General features: G+C 49.4%; 1 protein-coding gene across 3 annotated transcripts in view; it reads right to left on the bottom strand.

Moving 5' to 3' along the window:
* invs (inversin) overlaps window positions 1-23,394 on the bottom strand; it is a 32,659-nt gene that overhangs the window by 8,993 nt on the left and 272 nt on the right. The window contains exons 2-12 of one of the 3 annotated variants that reach the window (XM_066690888.1): window positions 22,914-22,999; window positions 22,532-22,652; window positions 19,443-19,725; window positions 11,413-11,533; window positions 11,013-11,179; window positions 6,218-6,391; window positions 4,125-4,292; window positions 3,727-3,907; window positions 3,492-3,601; window positions 3,121-3,292; window positions 56-211 (exon numbers count right to left, since the gene is read on the bottom strand). In XM_066690888.1, the coding sequence (XP_066546985.1) occupies window positions 56-211; window positions 3,121-3,292; window positions 3,492-3,601; window positions 3,727-3,907; window positions 4,125-4,292; window positions 6,218-6,391; window positions 11,013-11,129 (1,078 nt within the window). In that variant the 5' untranslated portion in view covers window positions 11,130-11,179; window positions 11,413-11,533; window positions 19,443-19,725; window positions 22,532-22,652; window positions 22,914-22,999. Of the gene's footprint in view, window positions 1-55; window positions 212-3,120; window positions 3,293-3,491; window positions 3,602-3,726; window positions 3,908-4,124; window positions 4,293-6,217; window positions 6,392-11,012; window positions 11,180-11,412; window positions 11,534-19,442; window positions 19,726-22,531; window positions 22,653-22,913; window positions 23,000-23,124; window positions 23,363-23,394 lie in introns of those variants that run through there. The other 2 variants (XM_066690887.1, XM_066690886.1) reach the window with 2 other exon arrangements.

Below are 23,394 nucleotides of genomic sequence, written 5' to 3'. Positions count from 1 at the left end.
GTGCAGGTCTGGTGTGAGCAGTCCAGTCCAGCGCAGTTTGGCAGTGGCGCTGTACCTTTGATCAGGGTGAGGATGAGGTCGCGGTGGCCCATCTCACAGGCGCGGAACAGCGGCGTGTGCTTCATCACGTCCAGGGCGTCCACCATGGCGCCGTGCTCCAGGAGCAGATGCACCATGGTCACGTGACCTGAGAGAGCTGCTGCGTGCAGGGCTGCGGGGACACAAGCACATGCCAGTCAGGATGAGCTCAGGCTCGGCACGGTCCCGCGGCTCACTGCATTAGGACCACAGTTTCCCGGGTAAGTCGTTCTGAACTCAGAAGGACTAAAGTGGGACTTGGGCAAAAACACTGCAGGGTGCAGCATGCATGCATGCACACGGACACACACACGTGCACGCTCACTCACGCACACGCTCGCTACCGCTGTGGAAGATAACAGGAAGGGGGTGGTGGGTGAGCGAGGCATTGGAGAGGTGAAGGGTCCAGAAGGGGCTGGCGCTGGCTGGGCAGTGCAAGTGCCTTCCATAGGGGAGGCAGGGTCAGCGCAGACCTGGCAACAGCTTGAACACACAGAGCTCTGCTCGTGGGAGGCAGGGCACGGAGTCAACAATCCCCCCCGTCTTCTCTGTGTGCTCGCACTCTGCCAAAGGGCTGTTATTGATGGCCAGACTGCAGGACTTAAATCTCCTCAAACACTAGCCTCACAATCTGTTCCTTTCCCATTAAGAAAAGACTGCGTCACATTGCCCTGAAGAGCTTCTCCCAGAGATGCACGGCTGCCTAATCCGGAGCATTAAGTCATAAAAAAGTCATCAATTACCCGCTGCTTTCCAACACACACATTCAGGAAAATATTTGTTTAAAATAATGAGAATATAAATGAAATAAAAGTAGCTAAGTGGGTTAGTTGTTACATTATATTTGCACTGCTGTCTACTGAAGTGGATCGGGGCGCTGTGACGCAGTCTGTTCAGTGAAGGGTGCAGGGGCGGGGGGGTCCAGGGGCTGGACATGTGGGGGCACAACACCAGTGCGTTTGATGGCCGAGGCTATTTGCATGCATTTGCATATCAATGAGGAAAAGTGTCGGGTTGTACTATTTATCAGGCTTTTAATGTTAATCGTGCTGTTGACAAGCACTGGGGGTCGGGGGGGAAGCGTCACACAAATTAGTCAATAATGCAATTAAACAATCAGATTTCACGCTAGCTGGACAATCTGAAGTCCAAATTTGTTTTCCAACGCACGCTTCATCGCATGGGACCAGGCCCTGACGCTCTGGGGCAGATGGTTGCACGTTTGATACTGCGGACACACACAATCAGAGGGAAGGGGTTCTTTTATATAACAGACATGTTTTGATCGTGTCGGTCTGGCCAGGTCAGTCTGTGAGATCAGGGTTTACTGCGGAAGGGTGTGAAATCCAGGCTGGGACCAACTTCTACCTGGAAATGGGCAGACCTGCCTGTCAGTGAGCTTCAGAGATCAGAGTGCGGGACTCACACAGCGCGCACACACACACACACACACACACACACATTGCAGCCAATATGCACACACACGCTGAAACAGTTGTGCCCTCTCACACTTATTAAACACACATCCCTGAGTGTGTTGGCAGCAGCCCCAGCGATGAGAGCACTGCCTGCAGCCCAGGTCCTCACAATGGGGCTTCTGTGAGCAGACCTGTAAGCTGCCCGCCCCTCAGCCTGCCAGTGATGTAAAAGCACAGGCACAATACACCAGGGCCCAGGGCATGGAAGGATACTGCCACAATAGAGGGACTGCTGCCAGGTCAGAAGGCCGGAGGGTCGGAGGGCACCTGGTTGCTTGGTTGCAGAGTCTCCAGACCCCCGTCCAATTTGAAAAAGGACAGTTCCAAAACCAAATTTCTCTGCAGGTGCATGTGGTGAAACTCCTCTCCTGTACACAATCACACACAGACACACATCTGGTGAAGTCCCCACAAAGGCTTGCTCCTCAGGGCTGATCACTGGCACAGTAGCTCTGGGACTTTCCTAGCTGGGCAAACCTACTCTATCCCCAGGCACTGCACCCGCACTAGTGCAGGGGGGTGTATGAACGGTGCTAGGGCTTGTTATTATCCCTAGACACCCCCACCCCAGTACTGTGGCGAGGCCCTGAACCAGCTTTCAGTGCACCTTTAACCACAGAAACTTCCATCCAATGACCAAAAGGAGACGCAGAGTCCGAAGTCTTTGCTTTGCCCTACAGATACAATGACAATTCAATTTTTTTATGTTCATACCTCATTATGAAATATTTGATTATTTATTTGTTGCAGGCATAGCTTTGGTCGACTACGTGTGTCTATGCTCACCCGTAGTGCCACAGTCTCTGCTCGTGTACCCTGATCACCGCAGAGGAAAATACACCACTGTGTTACTTAGCTTCACTTAGGGTACGTCGTTAACAGTGGCATGTTTGTTACTTAGCTATCTGTATGAAAGGCTTTGAGATGATAACCAAGGTACACATTACATAAACACTGCTGTGCTTGCATTGCACAGAGGAACAGAATGTTCCTGCGGTGGTTCTCCCACAGCCCTGAAGTTCCTGGCACGGCTCCTCGCCACCGTATGGAGACCAGGCCGAGAAGCACTTCGTTTCCACATGGTGTGACACTGTGGGGTTCTCAGGCCCACAGACAGGGCAGTGAGCGTGTGGAGGGAGAGGAAGAAAAGGAGAGAGGAGCGAGGTTAGAACACACACAGATGCGGCGTCCTGTCAGGGGGAGAGGTGAAGCACCCCCTGGCACCTGACTGCTCAGCTCCTCCCTCTTATATCACAGTGCACTGTCCCAGCCCCCATTGACGTCACTGCACTACACACGCTGGCACGCTGGCGGGCAGTGCTGTGCCGATTGTAGAAGGGGCAGCTCAAGCAGAAGATTTTGCGTCTGTGCCAGCCCGAGCAGGCATACTGAGGGCAGCTCTGAGTGACGTCAGTGGCATTGCCCTTAACACAGTCGCCGGAACACAGCTCTCTGACGTCGGGAAGCCACTCGCCAGGGCGCAAGTATTGCCCGGAACTGAACTCCCGTCTTGCCACTCTGTGACATGCACACACGGACACACAGTTCACACAGCAACACCCACCTGTGCCCCCATACTTGTCGGTCATATTGATATCGATGTCGGACTTCAGGTCCAACATGGTCCTGATGACATCAGTGCTGCCCTTGCCTGCCGCCCACATGAAGGCGGTGCGGCCCTCAAGGTCGGGGTCGTCCTTCACCGAGGGGTGCTGCAGGAACACCGACACTGTGTCCTGAGAGAGAGAGAGAGAGAGGGGAGGTGAAAAATAGACACTAGCTCTGAAACATGCTGTAGAAACACCCCAGGCCTGACACACACTTATATTGAGACACTGACACCATCTCAGACACAGACTGTTACACAATCTGACACACAAAGATATAAAAGCTGTGTACTGACACGCAGACACACACGGGCTAAACGTTACTCACAGCGAAGTTGCTCTGTGCACCGTAGTGCAGCGGTGTGGCACCCTGGCTGTCTGAGGGGATGGTGCCTGATGTGTTCCTCTCCAGAAGCAGGTGTACGATTCGGGCGTGACCTGGACACGCACAGAGTTAAGAAAGAAGGTCTGTGTTTCTGCTGCTATTTGTCTGTATTTGCATACGTTTGCCATGCTGTGTCCTCGTCTGTCTGTGTGGGTGTGAAGGTGGAGAGTGGACTGACCCAGCAGTGCAGCCCAGTGCAGCGGTGTGCGGAACAGGTTGTCGTAGGCCGTGACGCTGCAGCCTTCGTAGGATGTCAGCACCGCCACCACGGCCTCGTTCCCGTCGGCCACTGCAAAGTGCAGTGGTGTCCGGCCCTCGTAGTCCTGCCAGTTCAGCAGGGACTCTGTCGGAGCAGCCTCCTACAACATGCACACAGGAACACGCGGACACAGTCATATGTATACTCAATACATCCAATACCAACTTGCATCTGGGAATAAAACACATATGTTTAAAAAAAGTCAAAGACCGAAATGCCCTCTTGCTGGAAGCTTCAAGATAGGCCCCTTATTTGTGATGTCACAGCACACCCCACACAACCCCCCACCCCCCCCCTCTGCCCCACCGCTGACTCACCAGGATGCAGCGCACAGTGTGTGTGGCGCTGGGGTCCTTGTTGTGGGCGGCCCAGTGCAGCGGGATCTTGCCCTCACTGTCAGGGATGCCGATGTTGGAGTCGTGTTTGATGAGCAGTTTGACGTGGCCAGGGTGGTTGTAGTAGGCACTCCAGTGCAGGGCAGTCTGCTGCAGGGACAGGAGCGTAACAATCCAACAATCAACACACCGTGCAACGTGACAATGCACAAGAGGTCAGCCCACCGCCCCCACACACAATGTGGGCCTCTTTCCTCAGCAGGCACCAGCCCGAGATCTAGGCCCCAGTGGGGACGGTGCCGTGGTGAGTGTGTATACATAATTTCAAATTGGTTTCACTCTTACAGAGCCGTCAACCCCCAAAGTCTCATGGCTCTGTTCAGCCTCGGGTTATAGCTTTCAGACCCAGATAAATAATTATACAGTACAGTATGCCCTGTGCAGCAACTACAAAAACAGCATCAGGCTCTCAGTGGCAGCCTTTGTTTCAGCGCTCAGACCTGCAGAGAACTGGTTCCCCTCTGTAGCACTGAGTTTGTTCCCGATAGAGGCCTGGGAACTGAATTCGGTGTGATATATTGGCTGACGCGGCGAGAGACCTACACGGCATGTTTTGACAATGGGGGTCGGTCTGTGGCCCCCCAGCTGCAGGGTCTAAATCTAGTCCATGTATCAGCCACAGGGGGGAAAAAAGGAAAGAAACAAACAGAAAAAAGAAGAGGAAAATAAAAAAGAGCTGACTCTTGTTTTAATGCTGTTCCTTTTAATAATGAAAAATTCCTTCATTGTGTGCAGCTACTGGCTTCTCACATTTGGCCGGCACATGGGTTGGCATCTCTCGACAACAACAGAGCACAGAGCTGTAATTCAGCCAGTGAATATAGTGCCTTTCATTACAGAGGTTCCCTTGCATACACTCTCACCAGGGGCCGATGTCAGTGGCTTCACTCACAAGTGATTGTCGGGGCCTCAAAACTATGGATGGAAGTGTCTGTGATGTCAGCTTCATCTTTGCCCCCTTGCTACGAGAGACAGCCTGGTAACTCCTGTGTCATGCAGAAGGGAAAGGTCTGGCGCCCTGTAATGTTACGTCACGTGTTAACTGTGCTTCAGTTATGGGGAACAATAGTTCCCAGCATGCAAAGCTTCCTAGGATAACTTCTGGTCCCATTCTGTAATTTCTGTAATTATGATGTCATTGTTATATGTTTGCTGTGTGAATATAGCTTCTCTTTATTTATACATACATTTATATATAAGGTGCTGAAAGTTATTATTCAAAATGTGTTCTTATCTATCTATCTATCAGGTCTGCTTCCCAACCCAGTCAGCTGCTGTACCTGTTAACCTCTATGTGCTGGACTCCTAAACACAAAACCCAGGTCTGCCAGCTTGCTGGAATTTATTAAAGAAATAATAATATTAATTAAAATAAAAAATCTGCTTTAAATATAAATAAATGCATATATTTTAAATGTATTAATGGAATTCATATCCTTCCCTGGGAACATCAGAGCTGCTGACGTGTTCCTGGCTGTGTTAATTGCAGTGTGGCCCCGCAGCCTGACCCCCGCGTGATCCCGTGCCAACATCTGCCACAAAGACACGGCAACATGTGTCCCACTCCACTAACACAAGCCCTACTTCAATAGGAGTCCCTAATCTTTACTATGGGAAACTAAACAGAAAGAACAGAAATTATAACTGACCGCAGGACGGCATGTTTGGCAGCCTCTCAGAGCTGTGTGTGTGCGGGGACAGGGCAGAGTGTGTGTGTGTGTGTGTGTGTGTGTGTGGGGACAGGGCAGTGTGTGTGTGTGTGTGTGTGCGTGTGCGTGCGTGCGTGCGTGCGTGCGTGCGCATGTGCGGGGACAGGGTAGTGTGTTTTTTTGTGTGTGTGTGTGTAAGCTTTTGTCTTCATTCTCAGACAGACAGGTGTGTGCTGCTGAAACTTCAAAATCACATTTTGTGTTAATGAGTGTTTGCCACCTTGCTTTTGCATTGACTGGGCATGTGAGTGACTGTCGGTTGGACTCCCTAGTGATCGCATGTGTGTGCCTGTGTGCAGGTGGTACCTTGTTCTTGTCCTGGGTGTCCACCTCCCCGGGGGCCATGTACTTGAGCAGCAGGGCCAGGCACTTGGGGCTGCGGTGCCGGGTGGCCAGGTGCAGAGGAGTCATCTCCTCTAGGTCCTTCTGTAGCCAGTTGGCCCGGCGTGCCAGCAGCAGCTTCATGAACCGCATATTGCCCTGCAACACACATACTGTACTGTTACTCCTGCAACACACACACACACACAACCTACACCAGCAGAGCCTAGCACTGAAAAGCTACAGTATGCTTGTCTGAGCCTCAGTGCATCACCCCCTTCACACTTTCTCCCTGTGCCCCCCAGCACTCTCCTCTCCCAGGATGCAGGCAGAACCAGTAATTGCCCGTTTCCCACTGAACTCTTCTGCTCTCTGTCCTATCAACAGCCGGCCCACACCAGCCTCCTGAGGGACAGAGGGAGCAGGAGCCCACGGACCCCCCTGCTTCACAGCCACTCACACTCTCCCCATACACACGCATTCAAATACACACACATGCACACACACAAACGTGTATACAAACACACACAGAAACACAAAACTAGATCAGATACAAGCCAGGCCACAGGTTCATTCTGATTCCTGACATGGATGGGAAGGGGGTGATGGGGGATGAGGGACCTGTCCTCTTGTTGGAACAGTGTTGTCAATGAGACAGAAGGAGCATGAAAACTCCTTGCCCTTCATCCCACGCTCAGCTGCCAGGGCAGGGAAGCCCACACCAGGAGGCACTGAGGACTGCCGTTGAAAAAACGGAAACGGGACAATCCAGGATCATCAAAATTTGGTATTTTCCTAGACATATTCAAGTCGTAACTGTCCTTAGAATGCACTGGGATTCTACTGTGCCGTGTGGTGCAGGAGGGAATAGTGTGCGAGTGTGAGAGAGAGCAGGACAGTCCAATGCACACCTAACATCTACCTGTAGAAAAGTCTAAAAGTCTAAAAACTATCTAGTCCACTACAACTAACTCCTAACAAACTCATTAAATTCACTGTACACAGATCGCTAACTCAACTGGACTGGAAGGCACACTAAATGCTTATACTTTAAATATATGAAGAGATAAGAATAAAGTATTGTTCTATGCATCTACATATTTTAAGTATTTTGAACTCTAAAAACAAAGTCAGGAGCAGCATCCCACCAAATTATCTCTAAGCTGCAAACACAAATGGAATAAAAAAAGCAATGCAGTAAAGAATTTGCCTTTGGAAACGGGGATATCTAGATAGAAAAAACAACATAGCATTGATTAATTTGCACTGAGGAAACATCAATAAACCGAGACCTGGAGGAAGCCCTCAGGCCCACAAGAGGCTGCCAGCTCCTGACTACAGCACGGGCACGGACACGGGCTGCGGCACGGACAGCGCTCGCTGCCAAGTCAAACGGGAATGATTTCACCGAGTGACATTAAACTAGCCCTGGGAACCCATGCTAAAAAAACATTTGATTCATAAACAGAGGGAGAAGGAGGGATGCATGGAGGGAGGACAGGGCAGACGTGTGTCCGAGATCAGTATCAATTTCAGCAAAGGTTGCACAACGAAAAGAGAGAGAGAGAGAGAGAGAGAGAGGCAGATACATTCAGCATGGGGCAGGGGGGGAGAGAGAGACATTTCGATATTGAGTCTGTGAAAGAGATCAGGAGACGAGGAGGGAGGGAGGGGAGATAGAGAGACCGATAAAGAGAGACACAGTTAAGACAGACAGAGACAGGGAGCAGGGAGCGGTGGGCTGGCTGTGTGTCCAGTTGGGATGAATCAGCCTGCTGTCTGACAGCCCCCCCTCGGCCTGCAGACTGGGGAGGGTGGGGGGCTCCCAGTCTCCCTATTCTCAATCCAATTAGAGCGCTAATCCCCCAGCCGGCCGCTCCGCTCCTCTCCAAGCCAGCTATTGATCAGTTGTCAGCGCAGCTAACACCCTCTCTGTCCAGCGCGCTCTGACAGGAGGCAAACCGCTCAAATTAGACTGCACTCTGGCTGGCCCAGGGGCCCCACCAGCACAACAAGTAAAGACTAATAAACGCTATGAAAGGAGGAGGAAAATATATATGTGTACACATATATACCTGACCAAATCATAACATCGTGACAAGCAAGCATGCTGGCAGGAGCAGGAGCCAGGAAGCAACCCTGACCCTTCTCCTCCTCCCCCCTCCATCGCTCCCCCCCTCTCTGACTGAATAAAAGGGCAGCAGACGAGATAAGCCAGGATAGGACTATCATCAAGGGAGAGGCCTGTCAATAGCAGACAGGAGCTATGTCAATTCAGCCTCTCCGATGCTGCAGCCTGCACAGACTGCCTGTGTCCACCTGGGGGCGCTGGCTTCCCACCGCAAGCCCAGAGTGCCACACACTCACTATCTCACTGCCTAACACTCACACGGGCAGGCAGGAGAGCACGCTGGGCCGGGGAGAGAGAGGGCAGTGCTTAGATAAACATGTAGTTGCACTAACTATACATAAAAAAACGTATGAAGAAATAAATTTAAAAAAATGAAAGGAAGAACGGAGCAAGTTAAACTAATTTTGCATTCATATAAAATGCACAACAGACTACTGTGAGTCTCAGGTGCAGTTCTGTGTTTATTTAAAAGGAAAAAGCCTGTCAGAGCCCAGGTTGAGAGGCAGTATGCCACAGACGGTGCGTTTCAGTACATAAACATATCTGTACGTACTCTATTCATATAATATGAATATGAAGTTGCTTTAATTTGTTTGTTTGTTTTTATTTCTGCACCAGCACCACTTAACCCTCCTCCTGTGTGCAAGAAAAGAGAGAGTTGTCTGGCCTTGTCTGGCGTGGCGCTGAGCGTCTGTGTTGGACAATACAGCTGATGGGGAGTTAGAGAGCAAAATAAAACACAAACAGGCCAATAAATAAATAAATGAATGAACACAGTGCGCAGGGAGGGGGAAGGTTTGAGTGATGGAATTCTCAGCGCAGCCAGGATCATTCCGGAACAGGAGCATCAGGGACTCTGCTGACCAGTCCCTTCAGTCCATTCTTCCCACGAGAGCCAATCCAGTGGCAGCATCTGAGCCGCAGCTCTGAGTGACCTGACCGCATCACCACCGACTCCACCACTGTTTCCTGCATGCTGCCGGCCCTCAGTGTGGCTCTGCAGGACATGGGAAACCCAGCTGCTGACACACCTCTACAATGTCTACACAACCCTGCGGTCAGAGCTTTGCAATCGCCTACTTACTACTGTTCACTTTATTTGTACAAGAATGCGTATGTATGTATGTATGTATTTTTTTATTTTATTTCTTCCCTCCTTCTGAGCTACTGGTCTTACGGACGCGAGCAGCAATGCATCGAAGCGGTTCTTGCCACATCAGCTCTTTGGCGGTAGATTTCAGGGGGATCAAAAACAGCCACAACAATATGCATGGGCATCTATTTTAGGCCCTGCATGGGAGGCAGCTGGGTTTGTGCATGCTCCATTTCATGCTTGGGGCTGTGTTGCATGCATACAGGCTGGTGGCTATGGTGTGCAGGAATGTGTGTGTGTGTATGTGTGTGTGTGTGTGTGTGTGTGTGTGTGTGTGTGTGTGTGTGGTGAGGGTATAGGGGGGGGTCCGAGGTCCAAACCCCAGAGCTGCTCCTGCTGCTGCCACACAGCCCCGCAGACGGCAGGGGGCCTCGGTAGCCATGTGGAACTACTTTGCTCGTTCTTCAGGCCCATTGTGCTGATGAGACACACATTGCGACCATTATTGAAAAATGCGGCTCTTATTGAACGCGCAGCGCAGGCAGGGCTGTAAAGTGGAGAGGACAGCAGACAGCACTTCAGCCCGCTGCCATTCATTCTCCGTCTCACTCATTGTCTTTGGTTGTGTTATTTTACCCCTCGCGTCTTCCCTCCGCTGCGGAACTCATTTCTCTTTTTCCCCTCTCTTCTTGAAGCCGGATACAAACTGATTTTTTATTTTCTTTAATTGAACGGTATTCCACTTTCAGTTTCACAACACTCAGTTACTTGGAATAAAAAGAGGGAAAGAAAGAAAGGAAAAGAAAAAAAAGCAGCCCTGCAGCAGCAACACAGCCCATGTGACCCTCTGTCACTCCCCACCCTGCAGTGATGTGTAAACCTGGGGCCCCTGAAACACACACGGTGCAGACCTCTGAAAACAAACAAGCACGGGCATAAATAAACCAGCCTGCAGGAGAACGGCCTGTGTTTCCACACTGGAGAAAACAGGAGTCCTTTCTTATTTTAAGGATTATAAATATACGTTTTACATGCTTTAAGATTAATTTTAACCCTTTACCCTGTCATATTTTGTTAAATGCCCTCCAAACAACCTAAATGTCAGCATCAAACCATCCCACCTTCATCAGTATCTCTAATTAAATTGTACAATTGCCAGAAGAACATTTTTTTAATTTATTTTTTATCATGAAACCATAAATATTAATTAGCCCAACACCTTAATAATATTTAGAGTCTTTATTCTGAACTGTGCTGGAGAAAGGAGAGACTTTTCAGTATAACCTATTATATTACTTCTGTAGATTACTTACCTTACCTAATTAAAACTTACCGCAAAGACATACATTGAGAAAAATAAAGGGGTAAATAAATAAATAATATAAGTTTATAATGGGGTGGGTAGCAAGAGGGGTCATTGTTTGATGTTAAGTCTGTGAAAATGTGTTGAAGCCATTTGGAAACACTGCAGTACAACACAGTCCAGCCCAGGTTTGGTGTGTAACAGGGTGTGTAACAGGGTGTGTTCCTGCTGTGTTTCTGGCAGGCAGACTGACCTTCTGAGCAGCCAAGTGAAGTGCTGTCCTCTGGCTGCGGTCGGCCTTGTTGACGTGAGCTCCAGCCTTCAGCAGGGCCTCAGCACAGTCCAGCCGATCCGCCAGCACGCAGTACATCAGGGGAGTCCGTCCAAACTGGTCCTCCCTATCCCGCAGAGAGGGGTCCGCTGCACACACATGAAGACACATGTGGGACAGGAAGAGAGACGAACAGGGACACGGAGATAATTGCTAGTGGTTTTTAGGGGACAGTCCTGCCATGAAACTAACATGCTTTTCTGGACAGTGCACATGACCTCGGTTGCATTGGCTACTGGAGTTGGAGTAAGCGCTGCGGAGAGGGGGGAGGCTCAGTGAAGGTCAGAGGTTAGGGGGCGGTGGCGGCAGCTGTGTGTCATACCTGTGATGTGCCTCTGCAGAGTGCTCCTGTCCCCATTCACAGCGGCGGCGTGAACCTGCGAGCCCAGCGGGGGTGGGCTGGGTGGAGTGGCGTCCGCAGAGGACAGGGGGAGTAGGTTCGCCTGCAACATAGATAGGAAGTCATTTCGAGATATCTAAAAACATATTTCAGATATCTTATTTTAAAAAGTATAAAGATATCTTGTGAACAATATTTCTTGAAATAATTTGCAGATTTCTAAATAATTGTATGTAATTTGTATGTTACTAAATGCTTTCAGGCATGCATTTCCCCACAAGAATGCAATCTCTCCCAGAATTCAACGAACTGCCTCAAGACGATCAGGTGATCCATGCATCCCCGCCTTACACACAATGCAGTCAGGGATGCATAAAACCCTCTGTATAGGGATGGTCTCGATTTTATCTAATGTGTTGCCCCACCCCCTACCATCCTTAAAGCCTCTTTGCCGGGCCTGCGACTGACTGTGGCAAAATTATAGGAAAAAGCCCTGCTCAGCATCATGAGTGAGCAGAGCGAGGACAGGCGCTGTAGTGGGCCCGGGGAGTCCCAGGCTGGGCTGGCCTGCTCCCCTCCCTCATGTTTAATTCAGCTCCTCATCAATACTGCAGCAGGCCGGGGAGGCACAGCGGCCCACAGAGGAGTCCCGACCCAAGGGGAATCACAGCCGGCTGAGAAATCAATTAGATTGCACACTCCAGGACACGGCCACACACACACACATGCATATACATACACGCAATCACACACACACACACATACACACAGTTACGTACAAACAAGCATGCACACAATCACACACAGACATACATATAAATACACCCAGGGTACTGATCACTGGAGATGGTTGAAGTCACCCATCCCCACCCCTCCCCACCATTCAAGACCTCTGTCTCAAGGAACCTCAAACAAGGGGTCTGGATTACTGGGGGATTACACAGGCCTTATTAGTGCATTTTAGGATGGAAGCACTTTGGCATGTGGTATCCATGGGGAGGGCTGGAGAAGGTCACTCGCTTGGTAATAAAAAACAAACAAACAAAACATTTGGACTTCTCTTACTTCCTCACTGCAGAGTCATTACATTTACATGGCTGATGCTTGTCTACTAACTAGGTGTCTGGGCTGGTCAGTGTGGAAAGTGTGTGTGTGTGTGTGTGTGTGTGTGTGTGTGTGTGTGTGTGTGTGTGTGTGTGTGTGTGTGTGTGTGTGTGTGTGTGTGTGTGTGGGGGTATTCACTGTGCATCTGCAGTGGAGGCAGGCATCCCCAATATCCCCTGCCCCTCCACCTCAGACACACACACACACACACAAACCTCCATCTCTCCCTCCTTCTGATGGTGGAGCCTGCTGTGGTAGACCCCCCCCGCTGCTGCTCCCCTCTCTCCAGCCTGGCCGAGGCTGGGCGCTGCGAGGGTCAGGAATGTTCTCACGCCGGGGCTGCAGGCTCGAGGCCCCAACACTCTTAAACCCGCAGAGCGCCGTTTTAGCAATTTGCAGAATTCCGGTGAGCAACCATGTTTTTAATGGTGCAGTGTGTCCCTCTGGGGATTGCCAGGGGCTTGTAATTTACCCCCATAAAAACTAGAGGAGCAGACCATTATACAGCACAATCTGGCGGGGCTTTTATGGAAAAAAAAGCAGAACAACTAAACAAAACAAATAACGCCACCCTCTGGAGAAGGACTCTGGGATACGACACAAAACTATTTATTATGAGGGCCCCCGTTAACAAGCACAATCAGAGAGATAGAGGGAGAATACATGCATCACAAGGGTACCATTTTGCAGACAGACACTTGCACATCTACAACACTCACACACAATAGCCACACATGCACACACATATACAAACACACAGCCTTGTGATTCGCAATGCTATAATTAAACCGCACAGAGGGAGCTCGGGCCAGGGCTGCAGCAGGGTGCCAGCGCAGCAGGTGTTCAGAGTGGCAGTGGGACGGGATGCTGTTCAAAACTTGTTAGGGTGGAGAGCCGGACTGAGAGTTGGCAGCCCAGCACCATTCACCCTTTCTCTCACTCTGCCACCAGCAGCTCCGTGGGGCGCCTCGCTGGGCCCTGTCACCCTGCACCCACACTAGCTGCACACTGGCTCGCTGGCACTCAGTTAATGTGACGTGCCCTTTACCGGGACTGTAAACTGTGGGTAAATAACAACAAAAAGCAGAAGAAGAGGAGGAAGAAGAAGAAGAAAAAAGAAAAAGAAAAACAATCCTACTTTATAAGTGGACATTTTTGGTCTTTAGTTGAAGGGCAGGCCTGTAAAGCTAGCAACGCCCCCAAGTGTGAAGGAGTAAAGGTGGGCAGACAGAAAGAGAGACAGACAGAAAAACGTGGTGGACTGGCCAGTCTGAATCACATTCCTACTGAGAGAACCTGAGAGGGGAAGCAGGTCTGTCCCTGGAGTAACCTGCACACTTAAAAGGAAGGTCTAACAGCTAAACTGCACAGACACACACAGCCCAGGGGAGGTTAAATGAGGAAAGGCCTTGTAAAGGCATGCACCGCCTTAGGGCAGCAGAACAGGATGTGCCAAACGGTCAGGAGAGCGTGTGCACTGTGCCAGCCAGGGCAGAGCAGAGCAGAGCAGAGCCGGGGCTGGAAACCACTGACACTCCCCCTCACTGCGAGTGCCTGGAAGTGAATTTCGGAAATCTTCCCAGAGTCCAAATTACTGCCTGCTGGGGTGGCATTCCGGCAGGTAATTAACACTCCCGTTCTCACGTTCCTGAGCTGTGGACGCAGAGCAGAGCGAAGCAAGCTCAGCCCAGCCCCTAGCCTGACAGCCAGCAGCACCGGTGCGCTAATTGGGGTTAGCTGGGTGTGCCAGACGCTGGAATTAATGGGCAAGTTTAACAGCCTCCATCGATAAAGTGGGTCGACCGCTCCTGTGCTTTTATTGAACACTTTGGGGCAGACGTGCGTCAGACACAACACATTTATTTGACCTCTTAAATGGCAAACTTCCCCCAATTAGCTGGAAGGTCAGCCCAGGTTGGGGTTTTTTGTTGTTGTATTTCTGTATTTTTGTATTCAAAAATAGGTTTAGATTGACCTTTTGTGGAACTGTGAATTAAAAGTACTGAGGGATCTTACAGGGAAACATCAACACCAAGATCTGGGGCTTTGACTCTGGAACCTGCTGACGTGTGTGTCTTTGTATATATGTGAGTGTCTGCGTCGGAGTGATTAAGCACGAGTCTCGCGTATAAACAGCTTCCTTACAACTCTACTGTCAGCCTCCCCATCTCCTGCTGCTGAGCTGCCCCCCAGGGCACTATTAACACAGCACTGAACTGCTGGGCTGCTGCTCACACACAGACAGCTGTGCCCCCTGGTCCTCTGACCCACATTGGTAGAGCTCAGGCCCAGAGTCAGTTCTTGGGTGGAAAGCACATAACCCACCATCCTGTGTTCCTACAGCAGCTCCCATGCTGAAGTATTCAATGCAGGGCCAGACCTACCTACAGTTAGCAAATAAACAAAAATATTTAATTTGTATTTATAAGTAGTAGAAAACATCAGATTAAAAATAAAATAAAACCGTGACTGAACAGAAGTTTGTCATTGGCAGGCAGGGCACAATCTTGATTTGGTCTAAACCTATATCTGAATCAGCTGGGCTTATTTAACTTTCCTTTATGTGGCTGGTCATTTCAGGGTGTTGGTTACAAAACAATTAATAAGCCATCTTGAGGAGTCTTTCTTTCCACTCCAAGAATTACACAGCACCACACTAACTTACCAACAGGTTAATTAACCAGGTAACGGTGCATTGCTCTTTACCACCTGACCGCAATTCAAAGAGAATGGAAATGTATTTTAAATACATATGTTCATCAGATCTCTGTGACTCCATTGAGAAACAGATGTGGGTTGACTGTGCTATTTAAATGATTAAAGACAGGCAGGAACAGCAAAAAGAAATATCAGTGTACCAGGCCGAGCTCCTGGGGACAGCAGGACCATCCCCAGCCCTTCACTTTCCCCTGAGGCTCCACAGAGGAGGCACCATTTAATTCAGGGGAATAAAAAGAAAACTAAGCAAAAAGTGCTGCAAAAGCAAAATAGGCCAAGCTAAATTTAAAACTCAAACCCCGAGCCTGGCACCCTGCCCATGACAGCGTGGCGCTCAGGAAGAGGCAGGAATGCTGATATACTGGTTCAGCTGAAATCACAACAACTTCTTTTAGTTTAGCTAAAAATAGCCTGTGGAGTTTACTCTCCCTACTGACCCACTTTCCTTAAATCCTGTAGTGAATTGTAGGTAAGGTGACTTATTAATTGAAACACACTTACTGATTAAAAATAAAAAAAGCTGTTTTCATACTCAGTGGCCAAACAGTGCTGGCTGACTGCACCAGGATAAAATCGCTTTCGTTTCCTGGAGTCAGTCAGGGCATCCGTTGGCTTTATCGCTGACCTCGATATTCCTCCTCAGAAGCAGGCGTCTTTAATTCATTTAGGGAAAATAATCCGCTTTGATTGTTATAGGTTGGCATCCTTTCTAGCACACCGGACTGGACTCCACCGGAAACCAGTCGCGTTTAGACGCGTGAGGAAGTGGACAGTGAAACTAGGCCACTTGGTGAAAAAATAGCCTACGTCTAATGACATTCCCAGGAATATTTTTAATGTACTAAATTAAGACAAGGTCCCTAGATACAATTAGTGAATCTAATTTAATAAGGAAACAACATCACGTCTCCACACAAAGTGTGCAAAGGTTCAGAGATCGGAAAGATGTATTTTTATACTTTTCTACATTGACTCCTTTCATTTATTCAACCAAACTTTTTATTCGAACAGACAACATGACCAAAACTTCAAACCAGCAAAATATTTCAATTGTAATTAAGCTTGGACAAAACTCTTCCTGATTACTTTCCTACATTACGAATGAAATAATAATAATAATAATTAAAAAAAAAAAAATGTTAAAGGGCAAATTATAACACTTTCATTCATGTCCCTGCATTTTTCTGCTGGGACATCATTGGGCCTGTTGGAGTTTTCAAAAGGCCTGTATGGTACGGCCTACAGGGGCAGCACTCTGGGGACCCTTATGCTGCAGGTGTGTTTGTGTTCCTGTATAAATGTGTGTGTGTGTGTGTATTTATTCATGTGCAAGAGAATGTTTATATGCTGTGTATATGCATGCGTGCGTTTGTGTGTGTGTGTGTGTGTGTGTGTGTGTGTGTGTGTGTGTGTGCCCACAGTGCCGCTTGGCTCCAGTGTGCTTGGCCGTGCCGGCCCCTCTCTGTGCCACGTTTCTGCGGCAATGTGCTCGTAGCGTGAGAGTGGCTGCTCGCTGCCCCCCCGCCCCCTGGCGCTGCAGCCGCTCTGGAATGCATTAGAGATTCACGCAAACGACAGACAGGCTGCTGTGCCAACAGAGGGCGAGCCGCGCGGCAGAGTTCACGTTTGTGATGTGTGCGGGCAACCTTCCAGCTGTCTGGCAGAATGCGCACACACACCGGAGAGAAGGGAGAGAGAGAGAAGAAATACAAAGCAGAAAAGAAAAGGAAGAAAGAGCTACTCCGCTAGATGCATTTTCTGGGATTTTTATAGCTAATCCAGCTGAATCAGGGCTTCGCAGGCCAAGCCATAAAAACAGCCCGGTGCTCGGCAGCTGGTGGCTGGGGGGCAGCGATGGGAGCTGGGAAGACTGCAGAACACAAAAAGGAGCCAGAGGTCAGGAGTTGAAGAAGGAGGAGGAGGAGGAGGAAGGTGTGTGTGTGTGTGTGCGCGTGCGTGCGGGCATGTGTGTGTGCGCGTGTGTGTGTTAACCCCTCATTCCTATGCTCAGTCATGCTAGACACCTGGATGTCTCTGGAATACACTCCCCCCTGGCTCTAGACTGCTGGGAGCAGAAAAAAGCTGGGCTGAGCAGCTCCCATGTCTGCTTGCTTTTATCATCTTTGCCTGCCGCTAATTAACAGAGAAACGCATTTTAAAAATCTACCCGAGGGCTAGGAGCGATAAAGTTTATCATCTCACAGTCCTTCCTACAGCAAATGCAGTTCTGAGCCTGTGGAGCCCTCTACCTGGGCTGACAACATGAAACTAAAAATCACACGGTGGAGATTTTCAGCCTTTGCTTCTCTCCCGCTGACAGTAAATGAGGCGAGTGCGTGGCCTTTTCAATGCCTCCAAAACAGAAACCACACCATTGGTCAGCTGCAGTCCAAGTGAAGGAGGCTGCTGCAGTGACTGGCTGGTCCCCAGGGGGTACAACCTGCCGTTTAAACTATTAAGCAGGAAAACAGGCCCTGCACTGGGGAGGGATGCCACGCCCAATTAGTGAGCAGGTGTTGACAGGAAAGGTGATGCAAGGTGACTAATGAGCCCAGTAGGGACCTCATACAATCCCCCCACCTCTGCCAGAGAGCAAAAATGTAACTAACTGGCCTCTGAGCTGTCAATCACCACACACCGCACCTCAGCATCCACATAGCACATGGACACCTGGTGCGACAAGGTATGTATGCTGGCTAAGGTGGGTATGGGCCAGTTCCTTCCCACAGTGAATGTGTGCACTTCAGAGTATGTGTGACTGTGTTTGTGAGAGTGTATATGCATGAGTGAACGTTAGCATGTACGAGTGCAAGTGTGTGTGTGTGTGTGTGTGTGAGTGTGTGTGTATGTGTGAGAGAGAGAGAGAGAGCGTGTGGGCGAGTGCAAGTAAAGTGTGTGCGAGTCAGGGGCTGCAGGAAGAACACACGAATTTGTAATGAGCTGAGCTTCCCAGCAGTTTGTCATTAGAGTCACCACAATAAAGGGTTGGGCTGATGCAGGCAGGCCTCATTCATGAAATTACACCGAGGAGGCCGGGCACACAGTTCTCCTTCACTCTATTTGTCTTAGACACACACACAGAGCCCAGCCACACTAAAACCACAAAGATATAACACCACTGAACAGAACTGCCACTTCAACAAAAAACACTGATCATAAACCGGAGCAGGCGTGCACACACATACACAAATGTGTGCACACACGCACACAAACAGTTTTATGTGGGAAAACATTCTGGCCAATCACACTTTTTTCACAGGATGGACAGGGGGGCGCAGTGTACCACGAGTGACATCAGTAACGTTTCTCTCAGACCCGCTCCCCTGGCCAGGGCTGATGCGATGCCAGTATGAGCAGAGCTGTGATAACGGGATCACGGCCTGGTGCTCCGAAGTACGTCTCTTCATTAGCGTACTCCCCAAGCCCCAGCTCCACGCCATAATTTGCTCACTGGAGTCCCGCTTCATCCTTATTAGCTCCCAGATGCCATGCAGCCTATTAACCCTTCCCTTTCCCTCCTGGACATCGGCACCCTTCCCACTCCCTTATTTTTACCATTTCCAATAGGAAATCCCCCCCCCCACTCCCGTCACACAAGCTCTGCTGCCTACCCGTCCATCTTCCTTCAGTGCAGAGACAACAGCTAACCCCCCACTAATCAGCTGTCTGAGGCTGTCTCTCTCGTGTAACAACCACAGTCGGGTTGGAAGGCAAGCTTGGACCGCCCCATCCCATAACACAGCAGGCCTGGCACTGTTGTTGTGCTGTGTGTTGTTATGAGTGCAGTGTTATTACTGCATGTGGGTGGGGGGGGGGGTGCAGTTTCGGAGTGCTGACTTGCCAGAGGATCCTCACACCTGCGTCTCCCTGCAGAGACGCACGTGTCTCTGCAGGGATCAGGAGGCAGCCAACCACTCACAGCCTTCCACTCCCCACTGGAAATGTCCCTCTTCCAGGCTGTGCAGAGTGAGGGCCCTGCACTGGGGGAGCAGCTGGTATGAAGGGCAAGGCTGGGCAAGGCTGAGGCCTGAAAGTCGGGGGTCAAGGGTAGGGGGTCAGTGCCAGGGAGAAGTGCCCAGTGCCAGTATATAGTCTCTGTTTCTCCACAGCCCTGCAGTCTCTGTACTGCCAAAAGCTGCTTTGATCTCAGGACTTCAAAGAAAATGAGCCACCCCCCCCCAGACACACACCTACTCCCACTCCATTCAGAGCCCGCAGACACAGCCACTGCAGCCCGGGCACTCCTCGCCAGCCCACTCCGTAGGAATGAAGCAACAGGCAGCTTAGATAATTCCGTTCCTGCCTGTGTCTGGGCTGAGCAGGGCGATCACTGGCCACCTTCACTGCTTATCACCTGTGCAGGACGGGAGACCAGCCCCCCAGCTGCACAGCGCGCAGATCAGCTGAAAATACAACAGACTACAGGTTCCTGGAAATCATTTGCCAATGAAGCACAGGAGCACCTACAGCTACCTACAGAGAGAGAGAGAGAGAGAGAGAGAGAGAGAGAGAGAGAGTAATTCTTTCCTATTATCTCCACATGCCTGTCTATGCAAATGTACTCAAAATGAGATAACAAGCATGAAATACCCAACACCTGGTGTTGGCTAGCATACAGGAGCCTGCAGCTCCTGAGACCTGAGCTGGCTGAAAGTGCTGTGCAGTTGCAGTCTGCTCTCCCTCCTGCTGTCTGGCAGTGCCGCTCAGCCTCTCTCTTGCTCGCTGCCCTGGCTGACAGAAAACCGAATGAATTCCCTGCTGAAGATGGTTGACACAAACTGCTGAAGGAACAGCCTCCCTTTAAGTTTCCCAGAGCTGACTCTGAGAGACTGATGTCTTGGTGGACACAGAGTCCCAGAACAAATACACTGTCACCACTGTTTATATTCTATCTACTCGTATGGTTGACACATTTATTCAGGGTGACTCCCTGAGGGATACCAAGGAACTTTACACAGTGCAACGCCTCATTGTCTGCAGCACTACCCAGCAGCTGGGCACGAGGCAGAGTATCATGGACATTTAAATACATGTAAAAATGCTGTGCGGAAACAGCACATTTCCACTGGACTGGGATGTTTGCGGATGGGATGCTCATTTTTAAATTTCAGAGCTTGGGGAAAAATGAAATCCCATTCCCCACAGCCTTTCCGTTCCAAACCGTGTCCCCCTTTGTCCACTGAAGAAGGGGTTGGGGGTCGACAAGCAGCTGTGACGCAGACACTCCCTCTTCTGCTCTCTGAGAAACAGGCAAATGTACAGCCTGCAGGTTTTAACTGCTAATTTGACTTCATTATCCCCAGCCACCTGAGGGTTCTCTCCATCCCTCTCTTCAAAGCAATTAAGACACGCCGCCAGGACCGAGCCGTCTGGGTGCACCAGTGCTGAGCAGTTAGAGAGGGCTGTGCTGTGCTCAGCCAGGCTGCTGTCACACACCACACAGTACACTGCTGCTCACACTTGAGACCAGACCCCAAGTTTAAACACTCCTCCACCTCACACACACACACGGGCTGGGGCAGCAGTGCAGGAACACTTCAGCTATGAGTTTTTTACATGTAGTTCTGTGCCAGGCAGAGTAAAAGTAGGACTGCCTATCCTGCATCTGTACTCCCTCTTAACTGCACTGTGAAAAACTCACTGGGGGCAAACTCACTCTTTCCATGTTGCCCTGGTTGCACTCATTGCCTGAAGGTGCGAATCAGCTTTAAAAGGCTGGTGCAGATTAGATTGTGCTACAGAGAGAGGCAGGTGACAGTAGGCAAGAACACAGCTCTGTGGCAATACCAGCAGAATGCTGATTGAGCTTTTTTATTTTTTATCTCATGACTAATTAGACTCAGAGAGCTGTATCAGTGCTGAGAATCAGTGCCATTACAATGCCTGGCCCTTGAACGCCTAATTGGGCTAAAACTGTGATCTAATTAAACGTCCAATTAGACTGCAACAAACCTTTTGCCCGCCAGCCAAGTTCCAGCTCATGAAAACAATCCGATGAAAATAAAATCAAAAAACAAACAAAAAAAGCAACCAATGTTTTAAATGGCAGCAGAGAGAGCAGCATCAAGAAATTATACCGGGAGGTTTTGAAAGTACTTCAACATTTTAATGGAGAAGGGCATAAAATATATGAACTGTCCCAAGTCACCCGAGGAGACGTTTACTTGGATCTCTATCCGTTTCTGCTAGGGGTGACATCTGCAATGCAAACCAACATCTAGCCGAATTTTCCTCTGTCCTTCTGGTTTCAGTTTCTCAGGACAGAAAAAGCATGACACTGACGCACAGCCGTCTCGGGTCCAGTTCTGGCCTTCACTCCGATATTACACAAACTGGGCAATAAGGGGATTTGTATCACCTAGTAATACCTTCTGTTTTTAGTCTTTTCTTCCACCTGCAGGCAAATGCAATACACCCTGATTTGTTTATTACCCAAATAAAAGTTCACTCTGACCTTCACAACAAAAGCACAAAAACACCCTGAACGCAGCACAGTGATGTCACAGTCCAGTGCAGATGTAAGACAACTGGCGATCCAGGGCAACTGTGCTTTGCTATACTGTACCACAATGCAATGGTAAACACATACAGCCTGCTCTCTACTTTCACGCTGACAAGCAGGGTCTGGCGTTTCGTATCAGCTGTAACTGACTGTGAATCAAAACAAGGCCGGAGCCAGCAGCTCAGCAAGCAGTTTTTAACCTGCCAATTCTGAAAGGCAAACACAACAACAGACGGCCCAGGTGGATTAACTCCAAACCACCAGGGCTGCCAGTGTCTCAGATACAATAAGCGAGTGTGTACTGTGCTGACCTGGCTATGTACTAAGCTGTACAGCTCTGACCTGAGTATGTACTGTAGCAGAATTGGAGTCAATCCCAACTGAATTTCACTACAAATTCTCGAGTTAGAATCGGAATCAGGAATTGGAATTGAAAAATGTCATAGAATTGGAATTGCAATGATCTAAATTGAATTTAGGTGGAAGTGCAATGGAGCATAAGGAATACTACAGTAGCTGAGCTGTAATGCACGGATGTGGGAAAAGAGGGGGAAATGCAGCCCATCAATCTCAAAGCAAAAGTTGCACTTCAGAGTAGATTAATAAAACACAGATGACATCACCTACTCTACAGAGCACGGACAGCATCTGCCCTGGTCTTATGCAACAAATAAGACTCTGGTCAGGGTGCTGATCAAAAGCTATCAAAGGAGGTGTTTTGGAAAGCATATAGCAGTATACCACACAAACAGACGAACAAGAGAGATGCCACCTTACCATGGCTGTGGCTCCTGTCTGCGTCTTCACTCCATCCTCGGTGTCCTGGCGCTGCTCCACGCTTGCAAACAGATATGGTTTGCGGGACACCGGCTGTGCCTACAACGCACAGGGCAGCTATCTGCAGTGGAGGAGCGGGACAGTGTTGTTGAGTTAAGCTTGGAGGGCTTTGAATGAGTCTAGCAGACACAGCACATGTTCTTTTGTGTCATTTTTGTTTGTCTATTTAGATTGCCACTCACTTAAACATACTTGTAATTTGTCCAGAAAATGGTTCACTCAAGGGTTTTTGAGATTGATGATCTTTTTGTTTTGTTTTGTTTTGTTTATTTTTGATGCATATGGTCTAAAGCCCCCCCTGCCAGGCAGTGTGGATACTTACCTTAATGTGTTGCCCAGGCCATAGACAGCTCTTACTCCCAGAGTCCTAATGCTCTCCTCTCAGTGACATCGCCAGCAGTGAAGGAGCTGATGATGGAAACGTCCGAAAATATAAATGGACACATTCCAATTAGATAGGAAAGGATAATTATGAGTGTCACATGCTATACTTAATCAATGTAACCCCCATATCAAGTTCATTTTCGTTTTACCCTGGGTTTGTTCCAGCTGTGGAAAGGAAATAGGGGTGGGATAGCAAATTACACAACTGGTTGTTTTCAAGGAGTAAAGGATGATATCAAAGTACAGAAATTAGCATTTATGGTCTATTGTAAGCACATTGTGCTCATGCCGCACGTAGACCTAAACGTTTTACTGGTACTTTGTTAACAACTTTGTATTCCCGGTAGAGGCACAGTGTCATCCCCCGGGTCGGGCGAGGCTCCCGACGCCGTAATCAAATCACTTCATATCAGCTGCGC

This window comes from Amia ocellicauda, chromosome 18 (genome assembly GCF_036373705.1).
Source record: "Amia ocellicauda isolate fAmiCal2 chromosome 18, fAmiCal2.hap1, whole genome shotgun sequence".
Classification (NCBI taxonomy): domain Eukaryota; kingdom Metazoa; phylum Chordata; class Actinopteri; order Amiiformes; family Amiidae; genus Amia; species Amia ocellicauda.
Note: the sequence above shows the minus strand (reverse complement) of the source record. Positions and strands in the feature narration are given on the sequence as shown.